This window comes from Anopheles coluzzii, chromosome 2, assembly GCF_943734685.1.
Source record: "Anopheles coluzzii chromosome 2, AcolN3, whole genome shotgun sequence".
In the NCBI taxonomy this organism is placed as follows: Eukaryota; Metazoa; Arthropoda; class Insecta; order Diptera; family Culicidae; genus Anopheles; species Anopheles coluzzii.
Window position 1 is genome coordinate 57,269,631 of NC_064670.1, and position 26,428 is coordinate 57,296,058.

Genomic DNA, 26,428 nt, shown 5'->3' on the forward strand with positions numbered 1-26,428 from the left:
GGGTGATCGTGTGTGAGTTGATGTATCGAGTTAGTATCGATGACGGCGCGTGTGTTGGGATTATTATTGTTGTTGTTCCGGTAGTCACGAAACTCTCGGTATGTTAGAGCGGCGGGCCATGTCTCAGGTGATAGAGCCTTACTGCGTAAAGTGGCCGGTATGCCCACTTTGAATGAGATGAATGAGAGTGTACTAGTGTTAGCGCCGAATTTCGTCAGGCGGTGAACAAATACATCCCGCTTGTCAAGCGCTAAACGTACTTGCGCCATATGAGAAATTTGCTCAGTGGTAACTGATGGGGCGAAACGTGTAAAAAACAGCCACATAGGCGTATCAGTGTGTGGAATGATATCCAGTGTATCTGAAGCAAGCGGTGACCCCGATCCTCTTAGTAGTGGTGTTTGCGGGTTGTTAAATGGTGTTTTGTTGATGTAGGATGACGGTTTGATTGCACTTACACTAAGTGAGGCCGCCAAAGATGGGAACTGTGTTTGTATTGGTGTAATAGTATCGGGAATATTGTTAACTACTGAGTTAAACATTTCGGGGTATGATGTTGCTGGATTGCGATGAATGGGTTGTTGAGTGGGTAAATCGGTTGAGGTGTGTGATGAAAGCAAACAGGAACGCATCTCATCCTTCAGCACTTCGAGGAGATCGCATTTAATAACGGCAGTGATTTGTTTTGGCAGCTCACTATGGAGGCTCGCTTTAACACTTTAAGCGCCGTGTCATATAAATTCGCATTACGTTTTTGCTCACCGTTCAGCTTTGCATCTGACGCTCAGTGATTCTCTTGAGAACGAACGAGGTAGGAAAGAGAGAACGAGAACGACATGTGCTACGCAGCTTATCGCAATGAAACAAAAGTGTGATAACAATCGCACGAGAAACTGTCGCTCTTATCGCTCTCTTGCCATGCGCTACGTGCTCACTCAAAAACTGTGACGTCAGGCTGGCGGTCAAAGTGTTAAGGTCGGCAATGCTGGACGATAGGTCGACAGTGGTGTGGGTGTAAGGGGTAGACGACCTAAGCACAGCCGAACGCGGATCTCTATGAAACTTTACACAAGCCTTACATGCCCAAAAAAGTTGTGCACAGGACTCTATAATAGCATACAGTTCCTCAGAGAGTCCACTGCATGTGAAATGAAACTCGGCATTGCACCAACCCTGGCATTTCACAATTCGATCAGCAGGTACGATGTCGTTGGCACAAGCGGCGCAGATACCGGCCATTGTAAAATGGTACAGCAATAGTTGAAATGGGGTATTGATTGTAGAGCAGGAAAAATGATTGCAGGTGATTGCAGATGAGCAATTTGACTGTTGATGGAAACCAGGTTGAGGCAGGCAGCACAAGCAAGCAGGTTGCGTTAGGGATAAGTTTTCACTGAATAATTTTATAAAATATCGGAGCGCAAAGAATCTTCGACCAGTCACTATGATGTTTGACGTTATACTATCTCTTGCAGTGTTTCAAAGTTCTCGATTATCAAGGGATTTAATACTGTAGAGCGGACGAAAAGGCGAAGCAATAGTAGCCTAAAATCGTAGCTTTTGCGGCATCACTCCGGACATCACTTCGAGTGACATGTTATGAGTCGACTTCATGCTACCTAGCGCGATTCTAAGACAGCGATACCGAATCCTCTCAAGTCGGATTAAATGCGACTTGGCTGCCCAGTGGAAGCATATGCCACCATACTCCAAGACGGACAGTATCGTAGTCTTATATAGGTTAAGGACGTCTTTGGGGTGTGCACCCGACCAGAGTCCGGTAATCGTTCTGAGAAAATTGATTCTTCTTGTACACTTCTGTACCAGATAGTCAATATGTGTCCTACATACATTTTTGCTATCAAACCAAACCCCTAGGTATCGAAAAAATCTGGCAATGGATATCTTTTTACCATATCAAAGGATATCGACCTTTGGGTCAACCAAATTCAAGCATCTATTACTCTCAGTGTTGTAAAAGAAAGAGAATATCAGCATTTCCGTTTTCTCTGGAGAAAAATCGATAACTAGGTTTGTGGCCCACACTTCTAAATTGTTGAGTGTGGATTGCAAAGGACTTTGAAGGTCGGCGATGTTGTTGCTGGCGATTGATACAATACCGTCGTCCGACAATTGCCTAAGGCTACAGCCAGGTGCATGGCAAGTATCTATATCGTTGACATAAAAATTGTACAAGGGGCTTAAACAGGACCCTTGTAGTAGTCCATTAAAGCTGACTCTCCGAATTTTCATGAAGCCATTGTCGAAATTCATTGCCTTTTCCGAAAGGAGGTTGAATAAGACGTTATTCAGTCTTGGGGTTAAGCCCGCAGATTCTAACTTTTGACCCAGAACATTGACTGATACTGAGTCAAAAGCCCCCTTGATGTGAAGAAATACAGATGCTATTTCTTTACGAGAATGAGCCATCTCGATTTCGGACACAAGCAGCACCAAGCAATCGTTGGTACCCTTGCCTTTGCGAAAGCCAAATTGGGTACTTGACAAGAGGCCTATGGATTCAAGCAAATTGTCCAATCTAAAAAGAATCATTTTCTCAAAAAAATTCGCAGACAAGATAACATTGCTATCGGTCGATATGAGTTGTATTCAGATGCCGGTTTACCAGGTTTCAAAAGGGTGACTACTTTCACTTCTCTCCACTCCAACGGGACGGTGTTATGTAAGCTCCAACATAATGTTGAATAATCTCAACAGGCGTTTCCTCGCCAGATCTGGCAGATTACGGAGCAATTTGTTCCGAATCTGATCCAATCCTGGAGACGAATTATTGCTGGAGTACAGAGCAAGCGATAGCTCAACCATTCAGCCGTACCGGCGAACTCGTTCGTTCCTGGGAATGTTCGCTGCGACGCTCATTTTCACTCATTTCATAGCCCTCTAGATCAAAAATTAGAAAACCGTGTAGATTTTGTACTGGCCAACCTAGCGGTACAACCCTGTCCACTCATGAGCGACGAATGTTTCTCGTCGAACGAGTTCGCCGGTATGGCTGGTTGTGAACGGTGAATCCATTTGAGGATCACTCCCATGAGCACTCTGTTCAAATGGTGATGCTTGAGCGAAATCAGGGCAGACTTTTTGTGCAAATGGCTCTAGCCATGCCCCAGAAACCCTTTCGCTCTCGTTAGTTGCTTTGCTGTTGCGCATCCTTTTCGCCATGCTGTGAAGCTCCGTTAGCGAAGTGGAAGGCTTGAGGTTTTTGACATACCTCGGCCAGTATGACCTTTTTTTGCTTTAAGCAAGTTTTTGCACCTACGCTCCAGGCCTCTATAATGGATGTATAGTTCCATGGAGCCGGTGTCTCTATACCTGGCAAAAGCCTTCCGCTTCGCTGAGAATGCCGCTTTACAATCCGCGTCCCACCAAGGAGTGGGTGGTTTTTAAAAAATCCTTGCCTGGGGGGCGGCCTCGTTTGGGCACCAATGGCGCACTCGTTTATCGCCATAACGAGATTTGTATACTCCTCAGAAAGAGAAACTGGGTTCTACGCGGTTTAGCAAAGCGGTCATTTGGTCGCCGTACTTCGTCCAGTCGATGTTCCTCGTTAAGTCACAATTAACGGGAACTTGATCGACTGTGCGACTCGTCTTGATAATGGAGATCTTTATTGGCAGATGGTCGCTGCCAAGCAGGTCTTGGATTACCTTCCACATAGAATCCAGCCCTAAAGACGATGAACAAAGAGATAGGTCTATTGCGCTGGGTCGTGCCATAGGTGAGGGCACCCTAGATGCTTCACCAGAGTTTAGAATTGTCAAACTGTGTGTGTCGCAGATATCCCTAATGATTGGTGCACGATTATCGTCATGCGTGCAACCCCAATCTGATCCATGGTCGTTAAAGTCGCGCAGGATGAAAAATGGTTTTGGTACTACCGTTACTACTGTCTCAAGATCCTTGTTGATCTTCTTTGGATCCAAATTGGCCCCCGGTGGGTTATAAATTGAGGCAATAGAAACGTCAGGATCCCCTAGCTTTGCCTGGATCGCGACGTTTTCGTTTACCTCGGGTGTGATCGATATCTCATGTCGATCTTGACGAATAATATTATATCCCGGGAAGGTAATATTTTTATCGCGTGAGAGCCAAGATTCACTTAGGGCAAATACGTTACAATTGTGTTGCCCTATAAGTACTTTAAAAGAGTCAATTTTACCTCAAAAACTTCTGCAGTATAGTGGTCATTGGAGGCATTAATCATCCAAACGGACCATCATACTAAGACAAGGCCCTGGGGTTGGCGTGGGGTCGCGTTGTCGTGACGTCGAGGTGCCTTTTTAGGTGAAGCTTTAACATTTTTTTATCGTCTTTTTGTTTGGTACCCGTGTTGTATGCAATCTTTTAACTCCATTTAATGGTGCCAGATTGGGCAACGGTTCATTACCCTCCAATAGGGAAAGGTTATCGAACGGATTCACACTTGAGGTAGACTTCAAAACATCGGCGTACGATCCTCTTGTATTCTGCATGACGACCCGTTTGTGTTCTGATTGTTTTTTTCGGTACACAGAACACAACGACATTTCGTGCCATTCCTGCTTGCAGTGAATGCATTTCTGGGTTTCGGCCTTGCATTCGGATGTTGAATGCAATCCCTTGCATTTGCCACACTTCACGGAGTTTATGCAGTAAGGCTCTGAATGTCCAATCTGGCTATTTTTTGCACAAATGGTCGACGGATGGGCACTCTGAGCCCTTCAATGTACATCGTGTTTGGCAGGACTGTACCCTCGAAGGTGATCCGGAGTGAGGAAGTCTCACGGAACACCTTCTTTCCATCGACCGCACTTGAAGCGTAAAGTTTTTTTAACTTCAAGGACCTTTACTCGAGGGGAGGATTGGTGTAGAAAAGCCCCTTGTCCGTACTTTAGGATGTCCTCTAAGGGGTAATCTAAGTCATCAATGACACCGACGACTTCCACCAATCCACCGGGTATACATACCCGGTAATCCTCCGTATAGGACGAATCGGACGCAATAGCATTGGCTTGCATCCGGTCTTTTGCGGTGACCCGCAGCTTGTTTGGACGCGGGCGAATAATGTCTAAGACACCTGTATATTTTTTTATAAACGGATGCCGTAATTGCTCTTACATCGAGCTGTTTATTTTTCGGCATGAAAACACATCATGCCGGAATACATCATGTATCCCGTTATAAGATGCGGGATACGCTCGAAATCTGGGATTCCCTTTCAACGATTGACCCATGAATTGATCACGGGACGTTGAAGGTAAGCGCTCATCACCAGCCCTTTTATCGCATTCTGTCCTGGATCAGAACTTTTTCGCTTCACTGTAGTAAAGCCCTCCTCCGATTCATCCATCGGCTCCGCCTCCATGAGAGAGTCGGAGGGAGTGAAAGAAACCCAACTGTGTGACGAGAAAGGATCCTACGGACAACGAGCGGGTAATTTTTATCATGGTGTGCGTAAAAACCTAGAGTTAAGCCGATGGAAGATTTCCTAGGCTTAAAAAAGGGGGCGGGAACGGGTACCACGGTTCTCTCCCGCTCCCATACAAAATACACGGTGCGCTCTCTCAATGCTCGCGCCCATGCGCGAGCATCCTTTCGTGTGCATGTGTTTGTTTCTTTCGTGTTGCGCTGTGTGCGTTTCTTTCGTTCAGCGATCGCTCACACTCGCTGCGTATTTTTTTGTTATCTAAAGCTAAACAAAAACACAAACACGCGTAGATTTTTTTTCATCACTTTATTGAAACATTTACATTTTAACTTTACACGATTTCACACATTTACGTAAGTTGATACACAATATTTGACTGAAATAAAATTGATCGCTCCAATGCAAACGTTGAAATGGCCGAATATCTGCGTAGATCCTTTTGTACACGTTGATTACTGTAAAAAGGTACGAAATGAAGCTGCGCGATGTACATAACATGCATTACGAATCATTCGCGCAGCTTCATTTGAATTCGCACAACACTTGAACACTTGAACACTTTACAAAATCATAACACCAATCGTCCAGGACTTAGGCTGACGCACGTGCGGCCGCTCGCTGCCGATCCTTGCGCTGTACTGACCATTTCATGTGGTAGCAAGAACGAGAGAACACAGAGGAACTTTCGGTGCAGCTGTACAAGCGAGACACCAACATCAGCACAGCGCTGCGAGCAGATCAAACTGAGCGCGCAGGCTGAAAGTGAACGCACACATTTCCACATGTGTAACTGTGATAGTGCCAAAACTGTGTCGAAACCAAAACGCGCTCTCGCCTCCGTGTATTTCACACCGATTCTCCGCTTAACTCTAGGTTTTTACACACACCATGATAAAATATCCCGCTCGTTGTTTGTAGGGTAGGCATGTGTAAAATGAACGAGAATCGCACCGTTCGAACAGTTCGGTAAAGTGCACGAACGAACGAGGTTCTTAACAAAAAGAACGACCAGGACTTTTGGAAGAAACTGACTACACCGAACGCGTTCGAACGTTCCGTTCAGTGTTCGACGGCACACATAAATGTGGTAATAAAACGTGCAAAATCATATTGCTTTCTCGCTCTTTCTCACACCGTGCGAACGGGTCGTCAGAGATCAAAATGTACCCTGTTGGTGTTGAAATCGTACCCATACAACTCAATTCCTCGAACGCCGTCGAATTTGTCCAGCAGTGTTCGATACGTGTGCTGTTGGTGTGGAAATCGTATCTATACTACTGAATTCATCGAACGCGTTCGAACTGGTGTTCGATCTGTGTTCTGTTGGTGTGTAAATCGTACCTACACAACTGAATTCATCGAACGCGTTCGAACTGGTGTTCGATCTGTGTTCTGTTGGTGTGTAAATCGTACCTACACAACTGAATTCATCGAACGCGTTCGAACTGGTGTTCGATCTGTGTTCTGTTGGTGTATAAATCGTACCTACACAACTGAATTCATCGAACGCGTTCGAACTGGTGTTCGATCTGTGTTCTGATGGTGTATAAATCGTACCTACACAACTGAATTCATCGAACGCGTTCGAACTGGTGTTCGATCTGTGTTCTGTTGGTGTGTAAATCGTACCTACACAACTGAATTCATCGAACGCGTTCGAACTGGTGTTCGATCTGTGTTCTGTTGGCATGGAAATTATACCTATACAATTCAATAGATCGAGCCCGTTCAAACGGATTAGTCATTGTTCGCGAATGAACTGAACTGAATTGATTGCGCTCATCATGTTGATCCATATTTAAGTAGTTTTTTTTTTTAAATAGAATCCTTAAGTGTGTATAAGGCATGGGGTACAATATATGCAGGAGACAGTTTTGCTCGTATTAGTTTTTTACATGCTAGTTTTTGGTCGGTTTTGCGATGGATTGTGTTGACCAGACAGCCGAGTGTTTAATGTTTTTAAATGATTGGTTTCAACCGCATAATGAGTACTTCTTTAGCTACAGTATGCGTCTATGGTGGGTAAATGAAAAAGATAACGAGCGTTCTTTGTGAATAAAAACCTCATGAAACAAAGAACGAAAGAATCGTCATTCGCGTTCGGTTCTTTTTGGTGAGCGAACTAGTTCGTTCGCGTTCGGTGAAAAGAATCGTTTTGCCCATGCCTAGTATACACTATAAGCACAGATCGCTTTCCGATCGTTCTCGGACGTATTCCTTTGCAGTGCGTATGGTCGAGGTCAGTGGCTTGTTGTCCGGCAAAAAATCCATCCACTTGGAGCGCGTATCGATCACGTCGAATATTTGCTTCGTGGTTGGGGACAGGATGAACAAGTATTTTTAATCGGAAATAAATTTGCCATAAAATACATGAACAAGTACAAAAACACGTAAAAAAGGTTTGAATCCCGGAGACCTTATGTCAAGTAACGGATTTTCAAAATACTCTGGTTTCCATCACCTGATCTCTTTAATGCAGCTTGGTGAATCTTCTAATCGTCCAAATTCTGAATTTCTCAACACTAGTGGGCAGTGCGATCATCCGGTTCGTACCAACATGATGACCAACACTGTAAAGGGTTTTTGAGTCACACAGATTTTTTTTATTCACATAAATAATTTCATATAGATTGTACCGCCCTAAATCACTTATACAGTGCTAACGGGGTTTTCAGTTTTGGCTGTTTTTCCATGATTGAAGCACGGTAGTAAAACAGATTCATTGTCAGCGCCTACACGCCAACAGATCCAAAACAGCCGAAGTCATACAAAATCATGAAAAAGTCTGCGCCCTTTTGTTCCGACGTCCTCGTGAAGTTTACCGAGCCGAACCGAATAGTTGTGTTCGATAAACATGTGTGCATATCATGTAGCAGCATTTGTACTGCTTCCCAAGTAGCAACCGAAGCCTGTTTCTCCCAGTTTCAACCCCCTCATGTCCATGCTCTTTTACATCCAGTGTGCTCTGAACCGTGAACATGAGAGTATGTGTTTGTGTGCTGCGTGAAGTATTTTTCCTGCGTAAAACACTTTCCTGTACTGCACCATTCGCGGTGTTCTTTTTGCTTTATCGGAGGACGAATTTTTATCATCTAATTGTTTCGGTAAGTGTCCTTTTCTAAGTGTCTGAGAGTGCTATGTGATATTTATTCTAATTAAAACATTGCATTTTACAAGAGCTTTCAGAGCTTTCGCTGTCGCTTTCGATGTGCTGGAGTGATGTGTGATTTGCACGCGCATATTAATCGACGGCTACCTGCTGGCCTTGCCAACTTCCCGCAAAATGATCGACGGAGGGAAAACGGTATCCGGCTTTAAAATGTTAAGGTAAGCGTTGCTATTATCCTATGTGCAAAATATTGTTTAGATGTTTTTTTTAACACATGGATTAATTATTGGTTAATTTTCATCAACAGATTTCAACACAGCTTTTTCGTAGAAGAGCGCACTTCAAGACAGGCAAGTTCATTTCTAGACAGGCGCCGTCTGAACATGCGCAGCATCAGGCGAGGATATTCTAGCGCAGTGGGTGGAAGAAGGAACGAGAGAAAAAGGGTAACGGAAAGTTACCGCAATATTTGGAAACAGTGAAGGAAAGAGGAAGTCCAATAAATAGCATACGAAAGTGTGTATAAAGCTAAGGAAATAGCGTCACTACTGCAACCAGCAATTCGTAAATTCGATCCCTATTTTTAACCTAACCAGGTTCAAACTGAACCTATTTCTCCCATCGTTATTTGCGATCCGACATGAACCCACTGCTATCAACGTTCTTATCGATCCGATGTCAACCGGCTACTCTCAACGTTCTCTGCAGTCTGTGCTGGACCGGTTGCTCTCAGTGCTTTTTGCGATGCGGCCAAGAATGCTCAACGGAGAGAGTTGCTCTTTGATTTGATGGGCCGATTTGCTGCAAACAAAGCATCCAGGATCAGCCAGGAGCCTTCCGCAATAATTTACAACAACAACACCGTTTGTCGACCCATGGAATAGCGCTATTCTTATAACCAATTAAAGTGCACTACTGGACAATTGGAAACCCCGTAGTGCACCGTAAAGTATAATGTCAACCCTACGGAAAGAACTTAACACTTTATGCATTTGTTATAGACTAGTGTTGGGTCATATTATTCATTTCAGAAATCATAAGCGACTCTGACCCGTTGGTGCGGCGAGTTCGGGTCGAGTCGGGTCACGGTAAGTTCAGTTTGACCCGAGGGTGCAGCGAGTTGGAGTCGACCCGATAGATCAGTACCCAGCCAACAATTTCCGAAGGCGCCCCGTGTAAAAAATTTTTACTTTAAGCTTTCCTTAAGTTTTTACACTAGCAGCAGCTAAAGTAAAAACTTTCAGCACGGCACAAACCGACGCACACATTCAAATGCTTGGATTGCTGGTCCTGCTTACGCATACATTTGTATTTATCCCTCCCCTTATATTTTCGGATTGCTGGTTGTAGTAGTGACGCTTTTTCTTTTTGCTTTATGCACACTTTCGCATGCTATTTATTGGACCTCCTCTTTCCACATGCGTTTTGGCACACTCACACTCTGTATACGGCAGGATGCTTCACCCCTTCCAAATGCTGCGGTTGCTTTCTGTTACCCTTCCTCTCGTTCTTCCTTCTACCCTCTGCGCTAGGACATCCTCGACTGGTGCTGCGCGTGTTCAGCCGGCGCCTGTCTGGAAATGACGTCACGGACTGGTGCTGCGCATGTTTAGCCGTATCCTAGGCGTCCTTGAAGTGCGCTCTTCTACGAAAGAGCTGTAATGAAATCTGTTGATGAAAATTAACCAATAATTAATCGATGTTTTTATAACAAACTAAACAATATTTTGCACATAGGATTATAGAAACGCTTACCTTTATATTTTAAAACCGGACACCGTTTTCCTTCTGTCGATCGTTTTGCTGGATGTTGGCAACCGTCGATTAACATGCGCGTGCACTGTAACTTTTTAGACGACAAGCGTTAGTTGAATGTATCCATTGAAGTACACACGAGGATAAGAAACTTACCTTAGAAATTTACAAGGATAAATCATTCCATAATTGAAGAAGAAGGAACACGGCACAAAACGTAAACGAGCAAAGTACGGGGCACAAGAAATCACACATCACTCCAACACATCCTTCCACAGTGAAAGTTCTGGACAGACTGAGGATGCCTAACACCCGGATGAGCGCGATAGCAGAAAAATCATGGGAGATCGAGAGAGATGTGTAGTCTCGGTTCAGCGGAATACGCATGCAGATGCATGCGTGTGTGTCACTCGAAGGATATCGGTTTCCCCTTCTCCCGTTTTTCGTTCATAGGCCACACGATCGGCGTTGTGCCGTTTAAAATCTAGAGAAAAAGACATGCTCTCTCGCTTTGGCACACAGGAAAGTTTTCCAATAGCTTCGGTTTTGCTGGTTGGGTACCTTCCCAACCAGCAAAACCGAAGCTATTGGAAAACTTTCCTGTGTGCCAAAGCGAGAGAGCATGTCTTTTTTCTCTAGATTTTGGACGGCACATCGCCGATCGTGTGGCCTATGAACGAAAAACGGGAGAAGGGGAAACCGATATCCTTCGAGTGACACACACGCATGCATCTGCATGCGTATTCCGCTGAACCGAGACTACACATCTCTCTCGATCTCCCATGATTTTTCTCCTATCGCGCTCATCCGGGTGTTAGGCATCCTCAGTCTGTCCAGAACTTTCACTGTGGAAGGATGTGTTGGAGTGATGTGTAATTTCTTGTGCCCCGTACTTTGCTCGTTTACGTTTTGTACCGTGTTCCATCTTCTTCAATTATGGAATGATTTATCCTTGTAAATTTCAAAGGTAAGTTTCTTATCCTCGTGTATGCTTCAATGTGTATATTCAACTAACGCTTGTCGTCTAAAAAGTTACAGGTGCACGCGCATGTTAATCGACGGTTGCAGACGGAAGGACGGTGTCCGGTTTTAAAATATCAAGGTAAGCGTTTCTATAATCCTATGTGCAAAATGTTGTTTAGTTGTTTTTTTTTTTAAATAAAACACATGGATTAATTATTGGTTAATTTTCATCAACAGATATCATCACAGCTCTTTCGTAGAAGAGCGCACTTCAAGGACGCCTAGGATACGGCTAAACATGCGCAGCACCAGTCCGTGACGTCATTTCCAGACAGGCGCCGGCTGAACACGCGCAGCACCAGTCGAGGATATCCTAGCGCAGAGGGTGGAAGGAAGAACGAGAGGAAGGGTAACAGAAAGCAACCGCAGCATTTGGAAGGGGTGAAGCATCCTGCCGTATACAGAGTGTGAGTGTGCCAAAACGCATGTGGAAAGAGGAAGTCCAATAAATAGCATGCGAAAGTGTGCATAAAGCAAAAAGAAAAAGCATCACTACTACAACCAGCAATCCGAAAATATAAGGGGAGGGATAAATACAAATGTATGCGTAAGCAGGACCAGCAATCCAAGCATTTGAATGTGTGCGTCGGTTTGTGCCGTGCTGAAAGTTTTTACTTTAGCTGCTGCTAGTGTAAAAACTTAAGGAAAGCTTAATGTAAAAATTTTTTACACGGGGCGCCTTCGGAAATTGTTGGCTGGGTTTAGGGTCGACCCGAACGACACCGGGTCGCTTACGGATGGCTCCGACCCGATAGGTTCGGGTCGACCCGCCCGTCACTATCATAGACCGATGACTTGATGCTAACTGCTTCTATTGAGAAATATTAATTCAATAAATGTAGTGTGAGTTGTAAAACGTGTCTAATTGAAATCATTAATTAGAAAAATAAAAAGAAAAAAAAAGATCAATTTTAGTTAAAAACAAAAACAACAAAATGTCTCGACCTTTTAATACAAAATGCACTGTATAGCGGGATACTTAAGTTAAGCGATTTTCTTTTAGCAGCAGAATAGTTTTACATATTCAATAAGCTATTATTTAGTTCTGCTTGAATTGAAACTGTGTGATTATTGTACATAAAAGATGTTACACAGTATTAAATGAATAATTTACAGTTATCCATAAATAAAGTGAGCAACTAAAAAACGCGTAAACATGATAGGTTATCTTGAACCTGCGTTCCGTTCTTTTTCTCCAGATTGGCAGGTTCGTTCCGTTCCTCAATTTTCTGAACTATTCCTATCACTAGTTAGGATTAGCCGTATTCGATTGTGGGCTCTAAACCATCAAAACACGCATGCCACTATTATTGCAATTAATGCATGCCACTAGAAGCAATGCATAAAACAACTAATTTTATGCTCCTAAAGATTGCAGGACATATTTAAAAACTTCAATAGACGTGGGAAAGGAAAAATAAAATTTAGCTGGTGTACAAATGTGGTGCAAAGGAATAGCGAAATCTCTGAAACGTTTGTTATAATGTATTTGTTTATTACAGCACTACTCCGGCTCCCGTTGATTCATTTGAATTGATTATTTCTATGGATGATATTCCTCTGCATAATAGCGGAACTACCCGGTTATGGCCTATTTTGATGCAGCTACATGGTGTTCCTGAAGTTTCAATAATTACTATTGGAATATTTTGTGGAACCTTTGAACCGGACAATGCAGAGGATTATCTTTGCCGCCTGGTATCAAATTAAATGATGTCCTGGACAACGAAGTTATCATAAATGGAAAACGGATATCCATCTTACTTAGAGCGATAATTGCAGACGCCGCAGCTAGAGTACTGAAGGGTAGAAGCGGATATTCCTATAAGCGGACTGAGCGGCCGCGGGGGGGCCGCTAGCTAAACCTCATATTAGTTCGCTTTTATAATTGTTTATTTTTCGAAAGCACTTATGAACGGATAACTAAATCCTTCTTAAGAAGTACATTCTTACAAGCAATTGTGTGGAATGTGTTGATAACGTTTAGAGAATTCAAAGGTTTTTACGAATTTTGGAGATAATTTTGGAAGGCCTAGACAAACTTAACATAGTTTCGCATTCTTCCATATTTAGCCCGGATTACGATTCCAGTGAAATTTAAAAAGAGATTTTTGGTTTTTCTGCTATACTTTTTTAAATATTTATAAGAATATGGCTTATCATACACCGGGCTACAGCTCCAGTGAAATTGAACGTAAAATGTTGGGTTTTCTGCTATACAGTCTTTTTCCGAGTTACACGGTTCTCGACTTACGTGGATTCGGAGATACGCGGTTTTCTAAATTTGACAGATTAAATGTCATATCAGTAAAATTTGCTTCAAGTTCTGTATTCAGGTGGTCCCCGAGATACACGGTACCTCTTATACGCGGATTCGGAGATACACGGTTTTCTATATTTGACAATTCTTTAAGCAAATTGTACTGATTTGACACATCAATTGTAAATTGCAAAATAATTTCCGTTTTGATCGAATGTGAAGATTTATTTCAAAAGGTTTTAAACTATTAGAATCAGTCAGACTCATATCAAATAATTCATAAAGTGACTAAAACTGCCCCCTACTTGCAAAATTACACGAATATTAGTGATATTTTAGCTGGAAATCACGAGATTCGACTTACGCGGATATTCGAGATACGCGGTATTTTGCGGCCGTTTGGCCGATGGGGACTGATCCCCATGAACCGTGTATCTCGGGGACCGCCTGTACATTGCATTTTTGTAACAAATTGAAACCGCCAGAAATATTAGAATTTTCTGCTCGAATCTTATCAAATAAACGACGAAGTGTGTGAAAGTACTAAATTAAATAAAAAACTCCGAGTAATCAAAAGTATTTTAGTAGAAAATGTAAAATTCGACTTACGCGGATATTCGAGTTACGCGGAGTCGACGGGAACGCAAAAACCGCGTAACTCGTGAACAGACTGTATTTCATTACATATTTAACAGAAGATGCACACCAAAAGATAGGAAATTCCCCAACTATTGAGACTATAAAACATATTGAAACAATGAATTTAATGCATTTCCTTGTGATTCCCAGATAACCTTTTTTCACCGTTAACAAAGCAGATGCCGTTAACTTGGAAATGCATTTGATTCCGGTTTTTTCGGTTTTTTTTGTTAGGTAAAATTCATTTTTTGTAGGCTTTCAAAATATGCCTTTTAGGTGTATCAGACCAATTATCAAGTTGTTACAATGGTTAAATTGGCCAAGGTTAGGACAACTGAATCAATACCAACTATATCAGTACTGCAATTTGGAAAATCTGAAGTATAAAAACGACAGTTCATCATTTGATTGTTTGACTTCTGTAGAAAATCAAAGTTTTCTTATCCAAAACACTAGTATTTGAATGCAGTTTTGAAAAATTTTCGCTACGGGAAACATCCAGGACAACCTAAAAATATGTAAAATATGTAAGCCTGATTACACAAAGACTATAAATGTTTTTGAAATAATACAATAACTTCCATATAAAAGGACAGAAGAAAATTAATTCCTAACGAATTCAGAGTTATGTATTTGATTTTTGTAAAAACTATTCTTAAAAAGTGTGAACAGTGTGACGTTTGTTGATATTGATATATGTGGGGGACTTTTATGGAAACTATGGGCCATATTTCGACCCCCGCTCAGGGCCCTGAGATGGATAAATCCGCCTCTGCTCGTCGATTTCTCGAATTCACTCCAACCGCTTTATTTGTGCTTAACCAATCCTCCTAATTGAAGATTTAATGCAGTGGAATAGCCGTTCGATCAAACGCTCTCGCGGTACATGCTCGTCCTCGTTAAATAAGTGCTCGGCTATAAAATAAAGTGAAAAAATGGACACTGCTAAGCAAAGCTTCTCGTCCAAGATACTTCCCTAGGCAAACCAAATATTTGCACAGCACGCATAAAATGTATTCGAACAGCGTTAAAATCATGCCCATCAGTACCGTTTGCCAGTGAAATTACACATACGCAACCTCGTCATCCGCTTTTAGCATTCGTTAGTACCATATAATGTATGATGATTGACATGACTGATATATCATTACAAATATTGACCCTGCACTAGTCACACTTGCCTTGTTCATTTAAGTAGCGTTTAATTGTCCATTAAATACCAGCTTTCCTGTAAATTGACACTATTTAAATTTGCATTCACAAACATAGCATGACATAGCTTAAACCGAATACAATTTATACAACAATATAAGAATAGAAAAATCTGTTTTACTAAGAAACCTGTATTTATTTTTATGTTTTATGAATTTAAAAAAGCAATACGGCCTCTTCGGGCCATTCCTCCAGAGTAAAAAAAAGATACTGCAATAAAACATTTGCTTATAGCAAAAGTAAATAGTGTACATTAAATCTGCTACATACAGAGCACATAGTTTTGAAACCGGCACATGCATTTAGTTGACATAGCAAAACAAATCATGTCGCAGGTGTTTCAGGTTTCTTCTTTTTAAAGGTCCTTTTGAATTGAAATTTGTGTCAGAGCTATTTGTGTGAACGTTCTTCAAGCATATTCTTAAAAAGCATAACCAGATGTCAACCAGATAACCAGATGCTCAGCCACGTATACGGCAATCACGTGGCGCGTATTTATAATTTGAAATGAAGAAATGAATAATAAATAAATAAGAACTATTGCTATCGTGAACTATGACACTATAAAGATTTAAGTACGTGATGCACATGTAAAACTGCTTAAAAATATTATAACATTTATTTCTTCTACTAGCCACATGCCTCACGCCTCATGGTTAGCATAAGGATACCTCAATGCTAGCCTTCTCCGCCATATAGAATTGTTTGAACCAGTTCTTGCCTTCACATGACCTACGTTCACCTCAGCGTCAAAAATAATCACAATGAATCTCTTATCATACCTTCACCGATAGGAAATGCACCTGGTATGCAGTTATTCTCGATTAGTTGTAGACTATGGTAAATTTATGATCAAACCTGATCATGCAATATTTTATACAATACAAGCTGTAATATAGTTACGGTTTCAAAGCACACAAACACACACACACACACACACACACACACACACACACACACACACACACACACACACACACACACACACACACACACACACACACACACACACACACACACACACACACACACACACACACACACACACACACACACACACACACACACACACACACACACACACACACACACACACACACACACACACACACACACACACACAGTTCGACAGTTCGTGTTTATGCAGTTGGTGCAGTGGTATTTATACAGAACAAATTATCTTGTATAATTAATTTATATATATATATATATATATATATATATATATATATATATATATATATATATATATATATATATATATATATATATATATATATATATATATATATATATATATATACAAAAATTATTAATTATACAACATTTTTTGTTTTTTTTCTTTATTATTTCTATAAAGATATACTTTTACATATATGCAAATATACATACAGATATACAAATATACACACATACACAGATGAAATATAGATTAAAAATATTTACATTCACAAATTCTTTACATTAATATCACATAAGTTCAAATTTTTCATCGTTCACCCAATACTAAACAAAGCCAGATGTATACAAAATATTATCATTTTAAAACTCGACATAGCTACAACACCACGTTACATATCCACCAAAATAACTTTATTTTAACATCAAACTACATAATTTACCTCGCCATTAAGTGAAATAACGTTCTTCTTTCTATCCATCTTCTGCGCATGTTGAATACTTCGAAACCCGCGTATACCTTGTTATCAATGAGGAGAACGGGATGGATCATACGTCGGGTCGATAGGGTTGTAAATTTTCGGTTGTTCCTATATATACTGAAGCTGACGTGAGAAACTCGCAGTAGCTCCCGGTACTTTACCTCGATAACTCGTTTTAACAACTAAAACCAACCAACTTTACTGTTGAAGTGAAGATCTAGTGGATCCAGTGTGCCGCCGTAAATAGTCAGCGTTTGTTGTTGTATTTTTCTTTTAAATGAAAGCATTACTCTTTAGTTGAACGGAGTTGCGTTGTTTTACTTTAGCTGTGCAGTGCGCTACATAATATAAGATAAAACGCAGCAGTGATGATGGTCTTTGCTAATTTCATTGAGTGACAAATTTTAAAAATTGCATATCACGAGTTTAAAGTATTTAGCAAAATTGATATTGTGCAAGCTGCATTATTTCCTGCTCACAGTAAAATCTAATATGGCCTATCAAATTCGAGGTTTCATTGTTTTTATTATACTCGTCAGTGTGTGTTCAAAACAAATCAAAGGTATGTTCATGTTAAAATATAAAATAGCAATGCGTGAAGCATCATATTCAAAAAATGAAGTAGTAGTAAGCAATTTTCGAAGGCATAAGTATAAACAAATAAGATACAGACTAGACAGTCCATTAGAATTTTAAACAGAAAAATCCGATTGATTTTTTTATTTAGTAGGAACGGATCGGTATTGCTAAAAGCTGATTTTTATAAAATGAAAAATAGTTTCTAATGAAAATAAATAAAAACTATATTTCATGAACAGTTTTACATAGAAATTAAAGAAATTTCAAAGAAATCCTTAAATCATTATTGAATGTCTATAAAGCTATCATCGAGCGGACTGATCCAGCTGTTCGTAACAATACAGTGGGCTAGCATATAAAAGTTTACACAGCTTAATCCGACATAAAGCATTTATGACTAAATAGATCGTTTTGCTCGTTAAAAAATATTAACAAGACACAAAATTGCTAAGGTAAGAACGGGGAAATGCCGATAATGAAAATATTTTAAATATGATACAGTTTGTTCGGCAATTCCTTAACAGTTATTGAAAAAATGAAGTAAACATAAAAAAATGCATAATATTCAATGAAGTGTGAAACAATAAAGCTGGATGCATTATTTAAAAGCACATTTTTTCTTAAGCGCGATCCATGCAGATTCTTATGGTTTGTACTCGTCATACTACTAATTGGTCGTGTTGAGTGCGGTATGTCTTACCTGATTAATATTATAAATAATACATTTTGGAACATAGATTTGGTATCAATTTTGGTCCAACAGTTAAATGTAACAGAAAGTCTAACATCAAATAAATTACATGTGTTACACAAGTCGATTGGGCCGATCTGGTGGTACAGTCGACAACTCGTACGACTTAACAAATGCTGGTCATGGGTTCAAGCCCCGAACAGACCGTGTCCCCATACGTGTAGGACTGACTATCCTGCTATGGTAACAATAAGTTACTGAAAATCAAGCTCATTTCACTAGTTCACGGGTAGGCCTTACCCAACAACGGTTGTTGTGCCAAAGAAAAAAAAGATACAAGTCGATAATTCTATCAAAAACGAAACGTAATTCAACTCTTAGGAATGAGTGAAAATATTTCTTATTTTTCAGTATTTGCTTTATTTCAGTTCTCTACAATTCAATAGCGCGGTAAATAAGCAGTTCCGTTTAGAGATATCACGATTGCTAATAATCAAAAACACAGCCCCTTCATTCATTCAATCAAAAACGAAAAAAACAATTTCTCAAAATTTCAAATTCTGTATCCCGATTTTTTTTCAGCTATACGCGTCTATGTGTATATTGTAGGTTGTCTACAGTTCAGAGTTTATCTAAATATATAGTTGGAAAGAACCTGCAATGATTTTTAAAATTGTTGTGTGATTTCCCCTGTGTTTTTTTCAATCCGTATGACTTGTTTTCTACGTATTTCAGGAAAACAAAAATGCTGTTTGATTAACCAACCAGCTTTTCCTATGTGAAAGAATTCCATTTTTCCGTAATCCTTTTGTTGCAAAGCATTTCCTCTGTTTAGAGATGAAGGGCCAAGCTGCAGGGCTGTGATGATAAGTTGCGCATCGTTGACATTGCATCAAGTACACAAAGTGCCAAAGCCTCCGTAAAACAATCGCTGAAAGGCATATTCGTTTCCATTTCCTTCTCCGAGCCAGAAACCAAGCTAAAAAACATGTTGACACACTGTTGCGTCACTCATTTTATACGTTGTTGTATTTAGAATTTCTGCTACCAACGATGGTATCGATCGATGACGTCACGATATATTGTTCTGAAAATTTAATAACATTATACATATTCGTCTTCACAAACGCTTTACTTCAATTATGCTAAAAAAATACCTTAAGGGGTACATAAAGTACACACATTTTTCGACCAATTTGTTGAAGGAACAGATAAACATGGTCACGTATAAGGCGAGCACAATCGCATTCGTTTATCATTTCACAGATTGAAGCAAATAAAATTATTTGCATTTCAGTTTACTTCTCCCATAAGAAAAACCCTTTTGTGTGTATCATAAACCTATAAGAAAAGGTAAATAACGAATCCTTTCTGAACCCATCTAGCATACTTTTGACATTAAGAAAAAGAACAATAAAAATGCCTGCCGCCTGAGGATTATTTATATTGCGACATTTTTCCGCCATACATTGTCCATTAAACCTTGGTTAAAAATTAATACAGCTTGAACAAACGCTATATTTTGTTTTATAAAATAACTTTTATTGAAAACAAAAATCATTATTTGATAAACTATTAGAAATTTAAATGGTAGAAGTAAGACTTTATAATAATTCGATGCTCAAACTATATTCCTCGACAATTATATTTTTGAAATATTCCTAACGATCTCTCCTATTAGTAATTTCACCATTCTCGAACATGTCACAAATAGACAAAATCATTTTTCTTCAGATATCTTCAACACATTACATTTTCTATAAAAAAATAAAATTGAAATAATATACGTGTTTTGGTTTTTGGATTGTTTTTTTTCTTCTGTGTTTCATTTTTTTTTACTTTACCCGTTTACATGTGATAACTGATACACGCACACACAATCTAATAGTCCGTAACACCACACCGTCAATATTGTTTGTTAATTGATGACGGGTTCGTCATTCAACTGTCCATTAAACCTAACAATATGGACTCATGTGCGTCAGCTTTACAAAAGATTCTACAGACAACAATAAAAGGATACATATATCCATTCGTAATGCTGAACTTCCAAAATTTCAATTGGAGCAAATTTGCAGAAGCAGTTTCATACGTTTCATCAGATACTATTTCATACCCTTTGGCCTTTTTTCTCCTATACTAAGAATTTGCACAAGAAGTTCATTCGCTTGCCGGTGATACGATACTAAGATGAAAAATTTGCAAAGCAGACTCAATATGCATGAACAATTGATTGTTATTAGATTTATTTGACCCAAGACGCAGGTTATCGGTTTGTTGCCTTTAAAATTGACTATTTCCAGCTATAAAATTGACTATTCGTTATGACCTATCTGTAACAGCTATGGTTATTAGGTTGCTTCCTTTCAAAATTTAAACCAACGACAGTCCTGTTGTTAGGTCGTACGCTTTGATGCCTATCGTAACCGTGAGATTTGGTAAGATATAACCTTGAATCATTAACCAATATACGTAATATATTTACAATCCAAGCAAGGTAATCAACTCATTCGTAACCATTTTGATATAGCACAAAGCAGTTTTAAAAGAAACAGGTTCATCTCTTCAAAAAATCATGACAAAACCATAGTACTCTCTAGCGTTTTATTAGTTTACAGGTTATAATATATAATTATACTTACATTTAACTATACATAATGCTTCAAACTGTGTAACGCTTCAATTATTTCTCGTAGGAACGGTCGTAACTCTCTTAAGTTATGCCTGAAAAAATATACACTTTTGTTTTACTCATTTTATTACTAATACATTTATTTTATTTCTAATACGATACATTTACTCTGTAGGACATCAACGGACCGATGCGTCCTCTTGACGCGTTATCTTGACAATACTAACAAAACATTTAATTATTACTTTTCAAAGAAGAAAATCAAACTTCAATAATACGAATTTAATGAAAGAAATTTGATTAATTCAGTTTGTTTTTTTATTATCAACACAAAATTTTAACGTTCTCCCATCAGCAACAGGTAGTTTCAATGTTTCAAAGGCTGGACTGAATATTTGTTTACAGGATCGCGTAGATCCTTTCACCTACACTAAATATTAAATATTACTAAATATTACTAAATATTACGCGTATAACGCGGACACGATCAACGCGAAGTTGTTTATGCCACGGGAAGAAAATATTACAGATTTTTTTAATGGAACGCTACATGACAGTTTAAAATTAATTGTCGTGGAAAAATGTTTGATTAATACAAAATCATCACTATTTTAAATAACGCAGTAATTTCATGGAATCCATTCACTGTATTGAGCGGGCAATATATGACGATATATTTACAGGGCCATAGGATGCTTCAAATGACAGTCAACTTCAACGATAGCATTCTGTTTGAGAGCAAACAAGGCAAGAGGGATAGTGAGAAAATAAAATAAAAAGGCTACCAGACAGACCGGAAGACTGTTTACAAAAAACCCACAGAATTGAATATTTTTTTTTAAATCCCACTAATAAAATCCACGGAGCCATTCTCGTGACACAGTTGTCAACTCGCACCCCTTAATAACATGCTCGTCATGGGTTTTAGCCCCGTATGGACGAATTACAGGTAGTCCCCGACATACACGGTATTTGTTATACGCGGATCGGAGATACGCGATTTTCCAAATTTGACAGTTCTTTGGGCAAATTATACTTATTTGACACATCAATTGTAAAATGCCAAATAATCCACCCCCCCCCCCCTCCCTTCCCCAATGTCTTGATCGAATGTTGAAAACCATTTCAAAAGGTTTAAACTAAACTTAGTCATAATCATATCAAATAATTAATTAATCGGCTAAAACCACCCCCTACTTGCAAAATTATACGAATATTAGTGATATTTTTTCTAGAAATCTCGAGATTCGTCTTACGCGGAAATTCGAGATACACGGTTTTTTGTAGCCGTTTTCGGTCCCCATTAACCGTGTATCTCCGGACCGCCTGTAAACTACTTCTTCTTCTTCTATTCGGCGTAACGTCCAACGCGGACATGCCTGCATATAATGCTATCGATGCTTAATCCATACCACGCAGCCGCATAGTCAATCCTTGCTACGGGGGAAAGGTCCATTGTAGGCTTGAACCCACGACGGACACGTTATTAACTCGTCCGGTTTGACGACTGTACTACGGGACCACCCCGTAAATATCGTACTATGAGTAATCAATAAGTCACTGATAACTTTTAAAAAGAGTTCCATTAATTTAAAAAAAAACACACAAACACATATAATATATAGTAGGTATTTGTTGTTGTTCTTTTTTAATATTAAAGTCCTTTGACGGCCACATTCGGCTCTGAACAATATCTTCTTCTTCTTCTTCTTCTTCTTTGGCACAACAACAGTTGTCGATCCATAGCTGACTGAACCACTAGTGAGTTTGGCTTTCAGCGACTTATTGATTACCCGTAGCAGGATAGTTAATAATAAGTATGCGGGAACAGTCCATTTGGTACTCGAACCCATGACGAGCATGTTGTCTAATCGTTCTAGGTGACGACTGAATCTTATAGTGAATACTGTAGTTTAACAAACAAAGATCCTTGGACTTCTTTGACTTTCAATAATTTAAAATGAACTTCAATGTTCAACCATTTGAACTTTAAACTTGGTAAATAATCACATTCGGTCCCAAGAGGGCATACAATGGCTATAACGTAAAAAATTGATTTGGGATTTCCTATATGCGTGACTGTAAACTCGGTGGATCCAATCATATATCAATATTTTTGTACAGTCTGACGATCAAAACAGAAACCAATTAACCAATGTTTCACCTTTTTTTCTCATCCTACCATCACGCTATGCGCCCTGCAGGATCCTGCCTGAGCTACGGACATTCATGCTGGGGAGGTAAGTGTTAGACACAAAACTATGGTGCAACCGAGTGGCGCTGGACAACACACTCTTATGAACATTTCTTGCAGCTCATGGCAAACGCGCGGGCCAACCGGGGCATATGGCTTCCAGTGATGTGCCGGGAGCTGTACAATTTCAACCACAGCAGCAGCTGGACCAATCTCACCCACTCCCAGCTGCTTTAAATGGCGCGGAACGGTGGGCTTTGATAAGAGTTTTGCCAGAAAAGGTACGCTCTTTTCCAACCGCATACAAACATGCCAAGCACATGAATTCATTTCATAATGTGGCGTTTTAATTTTTGTAATCACACAGAATGCATACTACCCTTTTAACAAGATCATATACCCATCACCAGCTATGGAATCATCTACGTATGTATACAGCGACGGTTTAGGCTCATTTGAATCGGATTCCTTGAGGATTGGTTCAGAGTCACCCAGCAGTGCAGAAGGAAAATTAGCGGATAATAGCAATGAGTAAGAATAATTTGTTTCTTTTTAATTTTGTACAAAATTTTTATCATTGTTGGATAATTTAAACGTAACGAGTAACGTAAAATTATGTACATGTAACTTACTAAGAATATGGTTAAAATGCAGCTATTTTATAGCAAAAGAACCAACTATTACAGAAAAAATTAAGAGAAAACAAAAATGTACAGTTTTTTAATGTAAAAATGTATTCACTTTATTTTTTAACATCTATTTACAGTTTGAGATCCCTTGTATCAACGGAACAAAATGTACCACCTGAGGATGAGCAACTTCTAACGGCAGTTGCCGTCCCTAATATACTGCGTAAAGATCACCACCACAATAAAAAGACCCAATCTATTGCTGCAAATCATCGATATACTAGTTCAGATAATGGCTTCGAAGACAATGCGAACATTGCTCGATTTTTACCAAATTATAACGACGTGAGTCAAATATTGCTAACTAATGCAGCCGTAGCAGCTGCGGCAAGGTTGTCAGACAATGATGCATTTCTTAAAAATACGCAGTTCAATCGGAAGCTGTTGACTGATAACAATAAATCCTCGACCCTGCTAAACGCATAAATTATTTGCATAAAATGATTCCATCAATAATCTAACGTAACATTTCAATGATAACGTCAAGTTGCAAGCAGTCAAAGAGCGGCCATTGTCTGGGGTAAAGGGAAATCGGTGAAAAATTCAGTTAAAAACATATATATATATATATATATATATATATATATATATATATATATATATATATATATATATATATATATATATATATATATATATATATATATATATATATATATATATATATAATTTTTGTATTCAGCGACATACAACTCAGAGCGGGATCACAAGTTTGCGTTATCAAGTAGTGTATTTCGTGACACACAATACAAAGAGTATATTTTTTATGCCCTTGGATTAGGTGTAAGCCCATAATCGGGTACTATCGTTGAATTTTATCGCTTGTTCCACCATCTTCATGCGCCTGCAAAGCATGAATTGCTAGGAAAATGATAGTATTAACGTGTAAATGACGATCTTATCACCAGTGGATGAATATTGCCAAACTTTACTTCTGTTTGCACTAGAGCTCGAAATTTGGCAAGGTTCATCAGTGGCTGGTTTGGTGATAGATATTCATTTGCAAAATACTTATGTACGAAACAAAAATGCCAGAGCATATGAAGAACATTCATTAACGTGCTTTTATGGATGCGTTGTTGGCGTACGCCAACCGTTTATTCCGTGCATAATACGGGCACTGTTATTCCAAAACAAACCCTCACCAACACAATTAATATTGTAAATACACTTAGACAGTAAGCAGGGATTATAAAATAACAATATAAATGTAAAAATTATATTTCAGATTTAAATATCTAGTGATCATTTCAATCAAGAAAGAAATAAATGAATTAAATAAGAATGTCTTTCAGTTACTTTACCATTGAACATACTTGTTAAAAATTAAAATAAATTTTAACGGTCAATTCGATGGCACAGTGGTGTTTTCCTTCAATGAATTTTTAGCTACAATAAACTAACGTTGCTTAAAAAACGTTTGTGTATCTCATATTTATTGTACATTCGGGTGAAAGAAAGAATCCTGTTGATAATGTCTCAACATTCTAAAAATTCGTTCGTTTTCAAATAATTAATTTTCTCCACATTGTGATCCTTTGCTTCACCCGTTGCTGGCTAATAATGATTCCTGAGGCAAATCGGAATCACCGTGCTGAAGTGAAGAAAAGACAAATTACTGTGCAAGGAAATAGGTTATAAGGATTACGCGCGTGTTTAAGAAAAGGACTACGGATTAAGTTAAGTAAATTGTGTTGTTTCCTTACGCATCTCACCCGTTGCCAGCGATATAAAGTTCCTGACGAAATTCGGAACATAGTTGTACTGAAGTGAACTTGCAGCAGAAGAAGTGAACCATACAGAGAACTGATTCGTAGTGCTTAAATAGTTTATGCGAATTTATTACGTTTCGCCAAGCGGATATGACATATGTTGTTTCAATAAGTGTTGTGTTGTTAAAGTTGTTTTGGATAATCATTGCAAATGATTTAGCGAGAAGTGAATCGCCATTTCTATCGGGGGAACAAAAAGGGCATGCAGTGCACTTCAACCAGGCAGGGGATGTAAACCTATTAGTGCGCAAGAAAATATTCAGGCGTAAAAGAGCTAGAAAAAAAAGTATTTACGGTCGTGAACAAAAAACTCAACAGCCATCATCGAATTGTACTATTAAGAATGTTTACCTGGCTCGCAAACACTGGGCCAGTGTTAAATATTAAAATAAATATTAATGGTTAATTCGATGGCACAGTCGTGTTTTCCTTCAATCCCAATAGAGGACACTATCGAAGTGGAGTCGTTTTGATAACGATCGGGCCGAGCAGTCCCGATAGCACGAAAATTCCCGAACGTGGCAAAGGTTACGATCTTTAGCCATTCTTTCACCGATCCCCGAGCCAAGCGACTGATTTTTTAGCTACAATAAACTAACGTTGCTTAAAAGACGCTTGTGTATCTCAAATTTATTGTACATTCGGGTGAAAGAAAGAATCTTGTTGATAACGTCTCAACAATACTAAAACATCATTTTATTTCATGTACTTTTTATGTCAGTTAATTTCAGAATCTTCAAGGCTTAGATTATCTGACAAATTATGGCCGAAATTATTTAATAAA

General features: G+C 39.1%; 1 protein-coding gene and 2 long non-coding RNA genes across 3 annotated transcripts; 2 read left to right on the forward strand and 1 right to left on the reverse strand.

The window, feature by feature from the left end:
* Positions 1 to 8,748: 8,748 nt before the first annotated feature.
* On the reverse strand, positions 8,749 to 10,769 carry LOC125906932 (uncharacterized). The gene is made up of 3 exons (XR_007452260.1): positions 10,449 to 10,769; positions 10,293 to 10,383; positions 8,749 to 10,205 (listed from the first exon to the last, which is right to left on the reverse strand). It is a non-coding gene; the product is annotated as an uncharacterized LOC125906932 (long non-coding RNA).
* Positions 10,770 to 10,857: 88 nt separating this feature from the next.
* LOC120950072 (uncharacterized) lies at positions 10,858 to 12,009 on the forward strand. The gene is made up of 3 exons (XR_005751099.2): positions 10,858 to 11,259; positions 11,325 to 11,394; positions 11,493 to 12,009. It is a non-coding gene; the product is annotated as an uncharacterized LOC120950072 (long non-coding RNA).
* Positions 12,010 to 17,221: 5,212 nt separating this feature from the next.
* On the forward strand, positions 17,222 to 24,442 carry LOC120952207 (uncharacterized). The gene is made up of 5 exons (XM_040371418.2): positions 17,222 to 17,649; positions 23,194 to 23,229; positions 23,304 to 23,464; positions 23,551 to 23,714; positions 23,950 to 24,442. The coding sequence occupies exons 1-5, from the start codon at positions 17,580 to 17,582 to the stop codon at positions 24,296 to 24,298; spliced, it is 780 nt and encodes a 259-aa protein (XP_040227352.2). The 5' UTR covers positions 17,222 to 17,579; the 3' UTR covers positions 24,299 to 24,442.
* Positions 24,443 to 26,428: the final 1,986 nt, after the last annotated feature.

Coding starts and splice junctions, on each gene's coding strand:
- LOC120952207 (XM_040371418.2), top strand. CDS start 17,580: ATGGCCTATCAAATTCGAGGTTTCATTGTTTTTATTATACTCGTCAGT. Junction 17,650..23,193: donor GTGTTCAAAACAAATCAAAG/GTATGTTCATGT, acceptor TGCGCCCTGCAG/GATCCTGCCTGAGCTACGGA. Junction 23,465..23,550: donor TAAGAGTTTTGCCAGAAAAG/GTACGCTCTTTT, acceptor GTAATCACACAG/AATGCATACTACCCTTTTAA.